The 16,426-nt window shown below is 50.8% G+C and overlaps 1 protein-coding gene across 1 annotated transcript in view; it reads right to left on the bottom strand.

Moving 5' to 3' along the window:
* The window catches only part of yjefn3 (YjeF N-terminal domain containing 3), a 55,467-nt gene extending 51,158 nt beyond the window's left edge, over nt 1-4,309 (bottom strand). The window contains exon 1 of the mRNA XM_078424149.1: nt 3,754-4,309. Coding sequence (XP_078280275.1) covers nt 3,754-3,818 — 65 coding nt within the window. The 5' untranslated portion in view covers nt 3,819-4,309. The remainder of the gene's footprint in view (nt 1-3,753) is intronic.
* Between the last annotated feature and the right edge of the window lie 12,117 nt (nt 4,310-16,426).

Raw genomic sequence — 16,426 nt, 5'->3', positions numbered from 1 at the left:
CACGGGGAGAACGTACAAACTCCGTACAGACGGCGCCCGTAGTCAGGATGGAACCCGGGTCTCCGGCGCTGCATTCGCTGTAAGGCGGCAACTCTACCGCTGCCTGTGCCTGTGTAAAATACCTGTGTAAAACACCCGTGTAAAATACCCGTGTAAAATACTTGTGTAAAATACCTTTGAGCCAGACTTGGTAACAAGACCAAGTCAGGTAATAAAGTCCTGGTATAAACGGTCCCATGTTCCTGCATACATGAACAGCTCAATATCAATAACTGGGATTTGGTGCAATGGAAAATGGAGGTTGCAGTCTAACAGACAATAGTCCTTTGGTAATTGGGCTGAAAATAGGCTTGTTATTGGTACAGATTTAGTACTGTCACAGCTACCCGAGATGCAGGTAAAATAATTGTTTGGATAACATACAGTCAAATCACACGACGTGTAGGAAGGAATTGCAGAGGCTGGTTTATACTGAACATAGACACCAAAATGCTGGAGCAACTCAGTGGGTCAGGCAGCATTTCTGGAGAAAAGGAATAGGTGGTTGTTCGTTTTGGTAATCTCCAAACTCACATTCTGTCTTGCATCCTTTTGCATGAAATTGAGACTCAACAGACAATTTCCAGTTCCTGCCAAGAATAGACCTTGGGCGGCACGGTGGCGCAGCGGTAGAGTTGCTGCCTCACAGCGCCGGAGACCCGGGTTCGATCCCGATTACGGGTGCTGCCCGCACGGAGTTTGTACGTTCTCCCCGTGACCTGCGTGGGTTTTCTCCGGGTGCTCCGGTTTCCTCCCACACTCCAAATACGTGCAGGTTTGTAGGTTAATTGGCTTGGTGTAAATGGTAAAATTGTCCCCAGTGAGTGTGTGTAGGATAGTGTTAGTGTGCGGGGATCGCTGGTCGGCGCGGACTCGACGGGCCGAAGGGCCTGTTTCCGAGCTGTATCTCTAAACTAAACAAAACACAAAACAACCTCCAGATTTCCTCCATATCTCTCTCCATCTTTTTCTCCATCCTCATATTTCTCTCTCTCATCGTATCATTTTCTGTTTCTTGTTCTAACTATATTGTTCATTCTCCTGTTCTCTCACTCTCGTTATCTCTCTCTCTCTGCATTTTTCTCGGAGAGACGATTGGAACGGAAGAGAAGATAAATGACAAACTAGGGCATGAAAAATCCCCCTGCAGTAATTAATAAGAGGCTGCCTTTGCCTGTGTTCAGAATCCTCCTCTCCCTACCTGCACGAGCTACCAATATTTCACACAATGCGTTTACAAAATAACCTTCCTTGGAACCTGCTGATTCAAACGGCAATACAATTATCCACATGCACCTCAGGGTAGCAGAGACAGAGAGCACAGCACTGGGCACTCTGTGATCACATCAGTCCACTGGTGAACAACACGGCTAGTTAGGCACAAAATGCTGGAGCAACTCAGCAGGACAGGCAGCATCTCTGGACAGAAGGGACGGGTCTGAAGAAGGGTCTCGACCCAAATGTCGCCCATTCCTTCTCTCCGGAGAGGCTGCCTGTCCCACTGGGTCACTCCAGCATTTTGTTTAAACCAGCATCTGCAGTTCCTACACTCGCCCCCCCCTGCAGGACCTATACATCAGGAGGTGCAGATCCAGAGCCAGCAACATTATGGGGGACCCCTACCACCCCAGCAACGGACTGTTCCAGCTGCTACAGTCAAGCAAACACCTCCGCTGTCACGCTGTGAAAACAGAGAGGATGAGACGGAGTTTCTTCCCACAGGCCATCAGTATTGTTAACTCTCATATCACCAGGGACTCATTTACTGTATTAATTTATTTTTTGTGTTGTGTCTTTTTTTTAAATTTCTATTCTGTTTTGTAGTTTAGCACAATCCGCAGGCATTGCCACTTTCATTTCACTGCACATCTTGTGTGTGTATGTGGCAAATAAAGTAGACTTGACTTGACTTGACTTCCTACACACTTTAGCTAGTTACACACTGAATGAAACATTTTTAGACGCACCATTGGAAATCAAATAGTTTCTGTTTTTACTCTTTTTCATTCCTTAATTAATTCATTCATTCCAGTGCGGCACAGTGGCGCAGCGGTAGAGTTGCTGCCTCACAGCGCCAGAGACCCGGGTTCCATCCCGACTACAGGCACTGTCTGTACGGAGTTTGTACGTTCTACCCATGACCTGTGTGGGTTTTCTCCGGGTGCTCCGGTTTCCTCCCACACTCCAAAGACGTGCAGGTTTGTAGGTTAATTGGCTTTGGTAAAATGGTGAATTTTCCCTGGTGTTTGTAGGATGGGGCTGGCGTACTGGGTGACCGCTGGTCAGTGCGGACACGGTGGGCCGAAGGGCCTGTTTCATAGAAACATAGAAACATAGAACAATAGGTGCAGGAGTAGGCCATTCGGCCCTTCGAGCCAGCACCGCCATCCAATATGATCAAGGCTGATCATCCACAATCAGTACCCCGTTCTTGCTTTCTCCCCATATCCCTTGATTCCGTTAGCCCTAAGAGTTAAATCTAACTCTTTCTTGAAAACATCCAGTGAATTGGCCTCCACTGCCTTCTACGGCAGAGAATTCCACAGATTCACAACTCTCTGGGTGAAGACGTTTTTCCTCATCTCAGTCTTAAATGGCCTAACCCCTTATTCTTAAACTGTGTGTGACCCCTGATTTTCTGGACCCCCCCAACATCAGGAACATTTTCCCTGCATCTAGCCTGTCCAATCCTTTAAGGATTTTATATGTTTCTATAAGATCCCCTCTCATCCTTCTAAATTCCAGTGAACACAAGCCCAGTCGACCCATTCATTGTGTCTCTAAAACTAATAACTAAAACACAAAACATTAATTCACTCATTGGATGAACATATCACTGGCAAGGTTCGTGTTTATTCCGAATCTCTAATTGCCTTCCGTCCACTTTAGTGGGAAGTCAACCACAATGGGTTTAGAGTCACATCTCGGCCAGACTGAATAATAATGACAGATCTCCTTCCTTGAAAGCAATTAACAAGCAAATTAACTCTTTAGACTTTAGAGATACAGCACAGAAACAGTCCCTTCACCCCACTGATTCCGCGCCGACCAGCGATCCCCGCGCACTAACGCTATCCTACACTGGGGACGATTTACAATTTTTACCGAAGCCAATTAACCCACAAACCCGCTCCTCTTTGGAGTGTGGGAGGAAACCGGAGCACCTGGAGAAAACCCACGCTGGTCACGGGGAGAACGTGCAAACTCCGTACAGACAGCGCCCGTAGTCAGGATCGAACCCGGGTCTCTGGCACCGTGAGGCAGCAGCTCTACCCGCTGCGCCACCGTGCTATTTGTTGAGAGACCTCCCACAGTCACCGTCTAAATGCCGAGACAGGCACACAGAGCCAGAGTATCTCAGCGGGTCAGGCAGCATCTCTGGAGAGAAGGAATGGGTGACGTTTCAGCTCAAGACCCTTCTTCAAGTCTCGACCCGAAACGTCACCGGTTCCTATTCTCCAGACACGCTGCCTGACTCGCTGAGTTACTCCAGTATTTTTGTGTCTGTCTTCGGTTTAAACTAGCACCTGCAGTTCCTCCCTACACACCCTTTGTAAATGCATCGGGTTTGAATCCGAAACAGACAGAGGTTATCCAAGGCAGACAGCTTTGCAAACCGCGTGTACCGATACAGTTTGCACAGTGCACATCTGGCAGCATTGTCAGCAGCAAAGTAACACTGTGCTGGTACGCTCTGAGCTGCCTGCTGCTTACCTGATGAATTTGACAGGCTCGTTCCCTGTAGATTCCGGTTCTACGCCGTGAATGGTGCTGGCCATGTTGCAGGAGAGGAGAGAGGAGAGAGGAGAGAGGAGAGAGGAGAGAGGAGAAGAGAGGAGAGAGGAGAGAGGAGAGAGGAGAGAGGAGAGAGGAGAGAGGAGAGAGGAGAGAGGAGAGGGGAGAGGGGAGAGAGGAGAGAGGAGGAGAGGAGAGAGGAGAGAGGAGAGAGGAGAGAAGCGGTGATGTCACTGTGGTGCTGAGGCTGGGAGAGGAGAGAGGAAGAGAGTTGGTGGAGAGAGGAGAGATGCGATGCTCACTGTGGTGCTGAGAGGAGAGATGCTCGCTGTGGTGAGGTTGGGAGCAACTGGGTGCCCAGAGGGAGAGGAGGAGATGAGAGCAGAGGGGAGGAGGAGCAATGCTCACTGTGGTACTGATGCTGGGAGAGCAGGGGAGGGGAGGGCACAGAGGAGAGGAGATGCTTGCTGTGGGCTGTGGGCTGTGGGCTGTGGGCTGTGGGCTGTGGGCTGTGGGCTGTGGGCTGTGGGCTGTGGGCTGTGGGCTGTGGGCTGGCAGCCTCTGTGTGTGAAGCTGTGTCAGGAGCATCACATGTTGGCCGGCACGGCAGCCAATCATGGGATGTCTTGCAACAGAGAACGGGAATGGAGTGTCTAAATGTGTGTGTGTGTGTCTAAGTGTGTGCGTGTGGGGTGTGTGTGTGTGTGTGGTGTGTGTGTGCGTGTGTGTGTCTAAGTGTTTGTGTGTGTGGGTGTGAGAATGTCTAAATGTATGTGTCCAAATCTGTGTTGGTGTGTGAGTTTGAGTGTGTGTGAGTGTGTGTGTGAGTGTGTGTGTGTGTGTTTGTGAGTGTGTGTGTGTGTGTGAGTGTGTGTGTGTGTGTGTGTGTGTGTGTGTGTGTGTGTGTGTGTGTGTGTGTGTGTGTGTGTGTGTGTGTGTGTGTGAGTGTGTGTTTCAGTGTGTGTGTGTGAGTGTGTGTTTCAGTGCGTGTGCGTGTGCGTACGTGTGTGTGTGCGTGTGTGTATGTGTGTTTGTGAGTGTGTGTGTGTGTTTGTGAGTGTGTGTGTGTGTGAGTGTGTGAGTGTGTTTGTGAGTGTGTGTTTCAGTGTGTGTGTGAGTGTGTGTTTCAGTGTGTGTGCGTGTGCGTACGTGTGTGTGTGTGTGTGTGTGTGTGTGTGTACGTGTGTGGCCTGTTTAAATCACCTATACACATGACTGTGTGTCTGTGAATATCTTTCACGTATGTTGTATGCAATCGATGTGTAAATCTGCTTGTGCCTGTAGCTGTGTGTGTCCATTTGTCAGTGTATATGCGAGTATGTGTGCATTTGTGTGTGTGTGTACGCTTGAGTGTGTGTGTGTGTGTACATGTGTGTGAGTACCTGTCTGTACCAGTGTGGGTGAATGTGTGACAGGACGGGATGGATCGGAGAGAAGGCACAGTGTGCTGGAGTAACGGGCAAGGCAGCTTCAGGGAATGGACCAGGCAGCAACTCCTCACGTCCAATTTAGGGTTGCCAACAGTCCCGTATTAGCCGGGACATCCCGTATTTTGGTCTACATTGGTTTGTCCCGTACGGGACCGCCCTTGTCCCGTATTAGTAGGGGGTTTCCAACTTCCTCACTCCCAAATACGGGACAAAGGGTGACGTCACCGCCCCGCGCCCCACGTGACCTCACCCAGCCAGCGGCCACGTGCTCCCGGCCCGGGCGGCCGCCATTGGTGGAGCGGGAGCACGTGGCCGCTGGCTGGGTGAGGCCACGTGGGGCGCGGGGCGGTGATGTCACCCTTTGTCCCATATTTGGGAGTGAGGAAGTTGGCAACCCTGGTCCAACTTGAATTTTGAAATCCTGCAGATTGTCCGTAAGGGGAATGTAAAAGACTTTGTGTCCGCCTGATGGGAAAAAAATTAAAGTCACAGAGTGACACAGTGTGGAAACAGGCCCTTCGGCCCAACTTGTCCACACCGGCCAACATGCCCCATCTACACTAGTCCCACCTGCCTGCGCTTGGTCCATATCCCTCCAAACCTGTCCTATCCATGTACCTGTCTAACTGTTTCTTAAACGTTGGGATAGTCCCAGCCTCAACCACCTCCTCTGGCAGCTCATTCCATACACCCATCACCCTTTGTGTGAAAAAGTTACCCCTCAGATTCCTATTAAATCTTTTCCCCTTCACCTTAAACCTATGTCCTCTGGTCCTCGATTCCCCTACTCTGGGCATGAGACTCTGTGCGTCTTCCTGATCCATTCCTCTCATGGTTTTGTACACCTCTATAAGATCACCCCCTCATCCTCCAGCACTCCAAGGAATAAAGTCCCAGCCTACTCAACCTCTCCCTCGAGTCCTGGCAACATCCTTGTAAATCTTCTCTGTACCCTTTCCAGCTTGCCAACATCTTTCCGATAACACGGTGCCCAGAGCTGAACACAACACTCAGTACAAGTGACAATAAACTACCATCATCATCAATACTGTAAAACACTCTGAGCTGGACTGAACTTTGAGAAACTGTGGTAGCAAAGAACAAACTTTTATTATTTTCCTTTTCCCACTGCTCCTCCATTAAGAGGTTAGTCTGTCTCGCGTAGGAAGGAACTGCAGGTGCTGGTTTACATTGAAGGTAAGGCACAAAATACTGGAGTAACTCAGCAGGTCAGGCAGCATCTCTGGAGGGAAGGAACGCGTGACGTTTCGGGTCGAGACCCTTGTTCTGACTGAGAGTCGGGGTGGGGGGTCGTCACACAGAGATATGGGAGGGTGAGGTGTGAAACGAGAGTTGTGAATCTGTGGAATTCTCTGCCTCAGAAGGCAGTGGAGGCCAATTCTCTGAATACATTCAAGAGAGAGTTAGATAGAGCTCTTAAGGATAGCTGAGTCAGGGGGTATGGGGAGAAGGCAGGAACGGGGTACTGATTGAGAATGATCAGCCATGATCACATTGAATGGAGGTGCTGGCTCGAAGGGCCGAATGGCCTCCTCCTGCACCTATTGTCTATTGTCTATCAAAGGAGACGTAGTTCAAGGAAAATGTAGAATAGATCGTGGTTGGCTGGGGGAAGAACAATCCATTAGATTCAGAGGGATCGCTGAGTGGAAAACCAGCAGCTTAGATGAATGAGAAACCTTTCTCAGTGTGGAGTGTGGACAGCAAGGAGCAACACAGAGGGAAGGCAGACACTGCCCTCTGGTGTTGAAGACAGGCATGGTTTCCTTACAGATTAAAAATCCATGTTCATAATTTGCAGGAGCAGAATTAGGCCATTCGGCCCATCAAGTCTACTCCAGCCATTCAATCATGGCTGATCCATCTCTCCCTCTCAACCCCACTCTCCTGCCTTGTCCCCATAACCTCAAGGGAACTCAAGGTAAAAGAGCCATTAGGAGGCAGTGATCACTCCAAAAGACATACAGGTTTGTAGGTTAATTAACTGGGTAAAATGTAAAAATTGTCCCTAGTGTGTGTGTGTAGGATAGTGTTAGTGTGCGGGGATCGCTGGGCGGCGCGGACTCGGTGGGCTGTGTGGGGATCGCTGGGCGGTGTAGACTCGGTGGGCCGAAGGGCCTGTTTCCGAGCTGTATCTCTAAATCTTTTTAAAAAATCACAATATGATAAGTTTTACTCTACAAATTGAGAAGGAGAAGGGAAAATCGGAAGTGTCAGTATTACAGTATAGCAAAGGGGATTACGGAGGCATGAGGCAGGAGCTGGCCAGAATTGACTGGAAGGAGGCCCTAGCAGGGAAGACGGTAAAACAGCAATGGCAGGTATTCCTGGGAATAATGCAGAAGTTGCAGGATCAATTTATCCCAAAGAGGAGGAAAGATTCTAAGGGGAGTAAGAGGCACCCATGGCTGACAAGGGAAGTCAAGGACAGCATAAAAATAACAGGGAAGAAGTACAACAAAGCAAAGAAGAGTGGGAAGCCAGAGGATTGGGACTCTTTTAAAGAGCAACAGAAGATAACTAAAAAGGCAATACGGGGAGAAAAGATGAGGTACGAGGGTAAACTAGCCAATAATATAAAGGAGGATAGTAAAAGCTTTTTTAGGTACGTGAAGAGGAAAAAAATAGTCAAGGCAAATGTGGGTCCCTTGAAGACAGAAGCAAGGGAATTTATTATGGGGAACGAGGAAATGGCAGACGAGTTGAACCGGCACTTTGGATCTGTCTTCACTAAGGAAGATACAAACAATCTCCCAGATGTTCTAGTGGACAGAGATCCTAGGGTGACGGAGGAACTGAAGGAAATCCACACTAGACAGGAAATGGTGTTGGTAGACTGATGGGACTGAAGGCTGATAAATCCCCAGGGCCTGATGGTCTGCATCCCAGGGTACTTAAGGAGGTGGCTCTAGAAATCGTGGATGCATTGGTGATCATTTTCCAATGTTCTATAGATTCAGGATCAGTTCCTGTGGATTGCAGGGTAGCTAATGTTATCCCTCTTTTTAAGAAAGGAGGGAGAGAGAAAACGGGAAATTATAGACCAGTTAGTCTTACATCAGTGGTGGGGAAGATGCTGGAGTCAATTATAAAAGACGAAATTGCGGAGCATTTGGATAGCAGTAACAGGATTGTTCCGAGTCAGCATGGATTTACGAAGGGGAAATCGTGCTTGACTAATCTTCTGGAATTTTTTGAGGATGTAACTCGGAAAATTGACAGGGGAGAGCCGGTGGATGTGGTGTACCTCGACTTTCAGAAAGCCTTCGACAAGGTTCCACATAGGAGATTAGTGGGCAAAATTAGAGCACATGGTATTGGGGGTAGGGTACTGACATGGATAGAGAATTGGTTGGCAGACAGAAAGCAAAGAGTGGGGATAAATGGGTCCCTTTCAGAATGGCAGGCAGTGACTAATGGGGTACCGCAAGGCTCGGTGCTGGGACCGCAGCTATGGGGTACCGCAAGGCTCGGTGCTGGGACCGCAGCTATTTACAATATACATTGGATGAAGGGATTAGCCAATAATATAAAGGAGGATAGCAAAAGTTTTTTTAGGTACGTGAAGAGGAAAAAATAGTCAAGGCAAATGTGGGTCCCTTGAAGACAGAAGCAGGGGAATTTATTATGGGGAACAAAGAAATGGCAGACGAGTTAAACCGTTACTTTGGATCTGTCTTCACTGAGGAAGATACACACAATCTCCCAAATGTTCTAGGGGCCGGAGAACCTAGGGTGATGGAGGAACTGAAGGAAATCCACATTAGGCAGGAAATGGTTTTGGGTAGACTGATGGGACTGAAGGCTGATACATCCCCAGGGCCTGATGGTCTGCATCCCAGGGTACTTAAGGAGGTGGCTCTAGAAATAGTGGAAGCATTGGAGATCATTTTTCAATGTTCTATAGATTCAGGATCAGTTCCTGTGGATTGGAGGATAGCAAATGTTATCCCACTTTTTAAGAAAGGAGGGAGAGAGAAAATGGGTAATTATAGACCAGTTAGTCTGACATCATATCATATCATATCATATATCTACAGCCGGAAACAGGCCTTTTCGGCCCTCCAAGTCCGTGCCGCCCAGTGATCCCCGTACATTAACACTATCCTACACCCACTAGGGACAATTTTTACATTTACCCAGCCAATTAACCTACATACCTGTACGTCTTTGGAGGGGTGGGGAAGATGCTGGAGTCAATTATAAAAGACGAAATTGCTGAGCATTTGGATAGCAGTAACAGGATCATTCCCAGTCAGCATGGATTTACGAAGGGGAAATCATGCTTGACAAATCTACTGGAATTTTTTGAGGATGTAACTAGGAAAATTGACAGGGGAGAGTCAGTGGATGTGGTTTACCTCGACTTTCAGAAAGCCTTCGACAAGGTCCCACATAGGAGATTAGTGGGCAAAATTAGAGCACATGGTATTGGGGGTAGGGTACTGACATAGATAGAAAATTGGTTGACAGACAGAAAGCAAAGAGTGGGGATAAATGGGTCCCTTTCGGAATGGCAGGCAGTGACCAGTGGGGTACCGCAAGGTTCGGTGCTGGGACCCCAGCTATTTACGATATACATTAATGACAGATGAAGGGATTAAAAGTACCATTAGCAAATTTGCAGATGATACTAAGCTGGGGGGTAGTGTGAATTGTGAGGAAGATGCAATAAGGCTGCAGGGTGACTTGGACAGGTTGTGTGAGTGGGCGGATACATGGCAGATGCAGTTTAATGTAGATAAGTGTGAGGTTATTCACTTTGGAAGTAAGAATAGAAAGGCAGATTATTATCTGAATGGTGTCAAGTTAGGAAGAGGGGATGTTCAACGAGATCTGGGTGTCCTAGTGCATCAGTCACTGAAAGGAAGCATGCAGGTACAGCAGGCAGTGAAGAAAGCCAATGGAATGTTGGCCTTCATATCAAGAGGAGTTGAGTATAGGAGCAAAGAGGTCCTTCTACAGTTGTACTGGGCACTGGTGAGATCGCACCTGGAGTACTGTGTGCAGTTTTGGTCTCCAAATTTGAGGAAGGATATTCTTGCTATTGAGGGCGTGCAGCGTAGGTTCACTAGGTTAATTCCCGGAATGGTGGGACTGTCATATGTTGAAAGACTGGAGCGACTAGGCTTGTATACACTGGAATCTATAAGGATGAGAGGGGATCTTATCGAAACATATAAGATTATTAAGGGGTTGGACACGTTAGAGGCAGGAAAGAGATGTCCCTGTTCGGTGGAAAGGAAAGAATAATAATTTGAAAGAGCCGTGGTTTTCCAGGGAAATTGGACACTTGGTTCGGAAAAAGAGGGAGATATACAATAAATATAAGCGGCAGGGAGTAAATGAGGTTTTTGAGGAATATAAAGAATGTAAAAGGAATCTTAAAAAGGAAATTAGAAAAGCGAAAAAAAGATATGAGGCTGCTTTGGCAAGTAATGTAAAAGTAAACCCCAAGGGGTTCTACAGATATGTCAATAGCAAAAGGATAGTGAGGGATAAAATTGGTCCATTAGAGAGTCAGAGTGGACAGCTATGTGCTGAGCCGGAAGAAATGGGGGAGATATTAAACAATTTCCTTTCTTCGGTATTTACCGAGGAGAAGGATATTGAATTATGTGAGGTAAGCGAAACAAGTAGAGTAGTGATGGAAATTAGGAGGATTAAAGAAGAGGAGGTATGGACACTTTTGAAGAATATAAAAGTGGATAAGTCTCCAGGTCCTGATAGGATATTCCCTAGGACATTGAGGGAAGTTAGTGCAGAAATAGCAGGGGCTATGACGGAAATATTTCAAACGTCATTAGAAACAGGGATGGTGCCGGAAGATTGGCGCATTGCGCATGTTGTGCCTTTGTTTAAAAAAGGTTCTAAAAGTAAACCTAGCAATTATAGACCTATTAGTTTGACGTCTGTGGTGGGAAAATTAATGGAAAAGATACTTAGGGACAATATATATAATTATTTGGATAATCAAGGCCTGATTAGAAACAGTCAACATGGATTTGTGCCTGGAAGGTCATGTTTGACTAATCTTCTTGAATTTTTTGAAGAGGTTACCAGGGAAATTGATAAGGGCAAGGCTGTGGATGTTGTCTATATGGACTTCAGTAAGGCATTTGACAAGGTTCCACATGGAAGGTTGATTAAGAAGGTTAAATCGTTGGGTATTAATAGTGAGGTTGCAAGATGGATTCAACAATGGCTGAATGGGAGATACCAGAGGGTAATGATTGACAATTGTATGTCAGGTTGGAGGCCAGTGTCTAGTGGAGTGCCCCAAGGATCTGTGTTGGGTCCACTGTTGTTTGTCATTTACATTAATGATCTGGATGATGGTGTGGCAAATTGGATTAGTAAATATGCAGATGATACTAAGATAGGTGGAGTAGTTGATAGTGAGGTAGATTTTCAAAGTCTACAGAGAGACTTGGGCCTTTTGGAAGGGTGGGCTGAAAGATGGCAGATGGAGTTTAATGCTGATAAGTGTGAGGTGCTGCATTTTGGTAGGACAAATCAAAATAGGACGTACAGGGTAAATGGTAGGGAATTGAGGAATGCAGTGGAACAGAGGGATCTGGGAATAACTGTGCATTGTTCCCTGAAGGTGGAATCTCATGTGGATAGGGTGGTGAAGAAGGCGTTTGGTATGCTTGCCTTTATAAATCAGAGCATCGAGTATAGAAGTTGGGATGTAATGTTGAAATTGTACAGGGCATTGGTGAGGCCGAATCTGGAGTATGGTGTGCAGTTCTGGTCGCCAAATTATAGGAAGGATGCCGACAAAATGGAGAGGGTACAGAGGAGATTTACTAGAATGTTGCCTGGGTTTCAGCACTTAGGCTACAGAGAGAGGTTGAATAGGTTGGGTCTTTATTCTTTGGAGCGTAGAAGGTTGAGGGGGGACTTGATAGAGGTTTTTAAAATTTTGAGAGGGACGGACAGAGTTGACGTGGGTAGGCTTTTCCCTTTGAGAGTGGGGAAGATTCCAACAAGGGGACATAGCTTCAGAATTGAGGGACAAAGGTTTAGGGGTAACATGAGGGGGAACTTCTTTACTCAGAGGGTTGTGGCTGTATGGAATGGGCTTCCGGTGGAAGTGGTGGAGGCTGGCTCGATTTTATTATTTAAGAGTAAATTGGATAGGTATATGGATAGGAGGGGATTGGAGGGTTATGGTCTGAGAGCAGGTAGATGAGACTAGGTCAGGGAGAATGGTCGGCGTGGACTGGTAGGGCCGGACAGGCCTGTTTCCATGCTGTAGTTGTTATATGTTATATGTTATATGAAACATGTTCCCAATGTTGGGGGAGTCCAGAACAAGGGGCCACAGTTTAAGAATAAGGGGTAGGCCATTTAGAACTGCGGTAGCGCAGCGGTAGAGTTGCTGCTTTACAGCAAATGCAGCGCCGGAGACTCAGGTTCGATCCTGACTACGGGTGCTGTACTGTAAGAAGTTTGTACGTTCTCCCCGTGACCTGCGTGGGTTTTCTCCGAGATCTTCGGTTTCCTCCCACACTCCAAAGACGTACAGGTATGTAGGTCAATTGGCTGGGAAAAGGTAAAAATTGTCCCTAGTGGGTGTAGGATAGTGTTAATGTGCGGGGATCGCTGGGCGGCACGGACTTGGTGGGCCGAAAAGGCCTGTTTCCGGCTGTATATATATGATATGATATGATATGAGGAAAAACTTTTTCAATCAGAGTTGTGAATCTGTGGAATTCTCTGCCTCAGAAGGCAGTGGAGACCAATTCTCTGAATGCATTCAAGAGAGAGCTAGATAGAGCTCTTAAGGATAGTGGAGTCAGGGGGTATGGGGAGAAGGCAGGAACGGGGTACTGATTGAGAATGATCAGCCATGATCACATTGAATGGCGGTGCTGGCTTGAAGGGCTGAATGGCCTCCTCCTGCACCTATTGTCTATTGACACCCTGAGACACAGATCCTTTCCCCATTAAGCATCTTTGCTGAGAGGGGGTTAAACAGACCGTTCCCCAATCACAGTCTAAGAATAAAGGGGAGGACATTTAAAACCAAGATGAGAAAAAACCTTTTCACCTAGAGAGTTGTGAATTTGTGGAATTCTCTGCCACAGAGGGCAGTGGAGGCCGATTCACTGGATGAATTTAAAAGAGAGTTAGCTACAGCTCTAGGGGCTAGCGGAATCAAGGGATATGGGGGGAAGGCAGGCACGGGTTACTGATTGTGGATGATCAGCCATGATCACAATGAATGGTGGTGCTGGCTCGAAGGGCCAAATGGCCTCCGCCTGCACCTGTTGTCTATGTTTCTATGAAACTCAAGGTGCAGGTGGACATTGCGGTTCCAGACTCTGCATCAGGACTGGGAGGCAAGAGGAAAGATTGCCAGTCTGAAGAAGGGTCTCAACCCAAAACGTCGCCCATTCCTTCTCTCCAGAGATGCTGCCTGACCAGCTGAGTTACTCCAGCATCATTGTGTCGACCAAACTGATCAGTTACTTTGTAGGAAGGAACTGCAGATGCTGGTTGACACCAGAGACAGGCACAAAATGCTGGAGTAACTCAGCGGGACAGGCAACGTCTCTGGGGACAAGGGATGGGCCATTCCAACCCAGAGATGCTGCCTGTCCCGCTGAGTTACTCCAGCATTTGGTTTCAAACCAGCACCTGCAGTCCACAAGTTGTTGGGAGTGGAAGTGGGTCGTGGAACTTGCAGTTGCTCCCCACACGTCTGCAGTTGCTTGTGTGTGAGTGTGTGGATGTTTCCCTGTGCGGGGTTGTGAGGGTCAGGCAGCATCCGCAGCTCCCTGTGTGGGTTAATACAGCGGGCAGACAGCGTGGTGTGAGGATGGTGTGAGGATGGTGTGGGTGAGGATGATGTGAGGATGGTGTGAGTGAGGATGATGTGAGGATGGTGTGAGGATGATGTGAGGATGGTGTGAGGATGATGTGAGGATGGTGTGAGTGAGGATGATGTGAGGATGATGTGAGGATGATGTGAGGATGGTGTGAGTGAGGATGATGTGAGGATGATGTGAGGATGGTGTGAGGATGGTGTGAGTGAGGATGATGTGAGGATGATGTGCCACTGAGTGGCAGCAACAGCAACACTAACAGCCCCAGCGACCGCCCCACTGCACAGCATCGCGATACAGGCGCTGCTGCAGCCGCCCACAAACATGGCTACAGTGTAGCCAGGGCCCAGTGTAGCCAGCGACACACTGCTACAGTGTAGCCAGCGACACACTGCTACAGTGTAGCCAGGGCCCAGTGTAGCCAGCGACACACTGCTACAGTGTAGCCAGCGGGAAAATTGCTACAGTGTAGTCAGAGCCCAGTGTAGCCAGCGACACGCAACTACAGTGTAGCCAGCGGAATATTGCTACAGTGTAGCCGGGGCCCAGTGTAGCCAGCGACACACTGTTACAGGAAGCAGCAGTGACCGGGGACTTCGTAAGGGCGGGCGGTGAGTACATTGAGGAGGGGGAGGGGGGGGGGGGGGGGGCTTCCAACTGTGTTTCCTCCCCCTCTCTCTCCCTCCCCCTCTCTCTCCCTCCCCCTCTCCTCCTTCCCTCCCTCCCCCTCCTTCCTCCTCTCCCTCCCCCTCCCCCTCTCCTCCCCCCTCTCCTCCCCCTTTCTCCCCCTTCTCCTCCCCCCTTCTCCTCCCCGCTTCTCCTCCCCCCCCTCTCCTCCCCCCTCCCCCTCTCCTCCTCTCTCTCCCTCTCCTCCCCTCCCTCCCTCCCTCCATCTCCTCCCCCTCCCTCTCCCCCTCCCCCTCCCCCCCTCTCCTCCCCTCCCTCCCTCTCCCCCTCCCTCCCTCTCCCCCTCCCTCCCTCTCCCCCTCCCTCCCTCTCCCCCTCCCTCCCTCTCCCCCCCCTCTCCCCCTCCCTCCCTCTCCCCCTCCCTCCCTCTCCCCTCCCTCCCTCTCCCCTCCCTCCCTCTCCTCCCCCTCCCCTCCCTCCCTCTCCCCCCCCTCCCCTCCCTCCCTCTCCCCTCCCTCCCTCTCCTCTCCCTCCCTCTCCTCCCCTCCCTCCCTCTCCTCCCCTCCCTCCCTCTCCTCCCCTCCCTCCCTCTCCTCCCCTCCCTCTCCTCCCCTCCCTCCCTCTCCTCCCCTCCCTCTCCTCCCCTCCCCCTCCCTCTCCCCCTCCCCCTCCCTCTCCCCCCTCCCCCTCCCTCTCCCCCCTCCCCCTCCCTCTCCCCCCTCTCCCCCCTCCATCTCCCTACCTCCCTCTCCTCCCTCTCTCCCTCCATCTCCCTACCTCTCGCTACCCGTCTCCCCTCCCTCCCTCCCTCCCTCCCCCTCCCTCCTCCTGTGTTGTTTCTGGTGAGTCTGATTCCGCCCACTCGGGGAATTTCTCATTTCCTGACTGATCTTTCAAATACATTTTAAACATTTAAACTCCACGGAAATCGAGTCTGACGAAAGGTCCCGTTCCTTCCCTCCAGAGACTCTGCCCCTGCCCCCTGCCCCACCCCCTGCCCCAGCCCCTGCCCCTGCCCCTCCCCTGCCCCTGCCCCCTGCCTCTGCCCCTCCCCCTGCCCCCTGCCCCTCCCCCTCCCCCTGCCCCTCCCCCTGCCCCAGCCCCTGCCCCAGCCCCTGCCCCTCCCCCTGCCCCTCCCCCTCCCCCTGCCCCTCCCCCTGCCCCAGCCCCTGCCCCTGCCCCTGCCCCTGCCCCTGCCCCTCCCCTCCCCCTGCCCCTGCCCCCTGCCCCCTGCCTCTCCCCCTCCCCCTGCCCCTGCCCCCTGCCCCCTGCCCCTGCCCCTCCCCCTGCCCCTCCCCCTGCCTCTGCCCCTGCCCCTCCCCCTCCCCCTGCCCCTGCCCCCTCCCCCTGCCCCTGCCCCCTCCCCCTGCCCCTGCCCCTGCCCCTGCCCCCTGCCCCCTGCCTCTGCCCCTGCCCCTCCCCCTGCCTCTGCCCCTGCCCCTCCCCCCTCCCCCTCCCCCTGCCCCTCCCCTGCCCCTGCCCCTCCCCCTGCCTCTGCCCCTGCCCCTGCCCCTGCCCCTCCCCCTGCCCCAGCCTCTGCCCCTGCCCCTGCCTCTGCCCCTCCCCCTGCCCCTCCCCCTGCCCCTGCCCCTGCCCCTGCCTCTGCCCCTGCCCCCTGCCCCTCCCCCTGCCCCTCCCCCTGCCCCTGCCCCTGCCCCTGCCCCTGCCCCTCCCCCTGCCTCTGCCCCTCCCCCTGCCCCTCCCCCTGCCCCTGCCCCTGCCCCTGCCCCTGCCCCT

Source organism: Rhinoraja longicauda, chromosome 28 (assembly GCF_053455715.1).
Source record: "Rhinoraja longicauda isolate Sanriku21f chromosome 28, sRhiLon1.1, whole genome shotgun sequence".
NCBI lineage: Eukaryota > Metazoa > Chordata > Chondrichthyes > Rajiformes > Arhynchobatidae > Rhinoraja > Rhinoraja longicauda.
The sequence above is the reverse complement of the archived record's forward strand: the minus strand, read 5'-3'. Positions and strand labels throughout refer to the sequence as shown.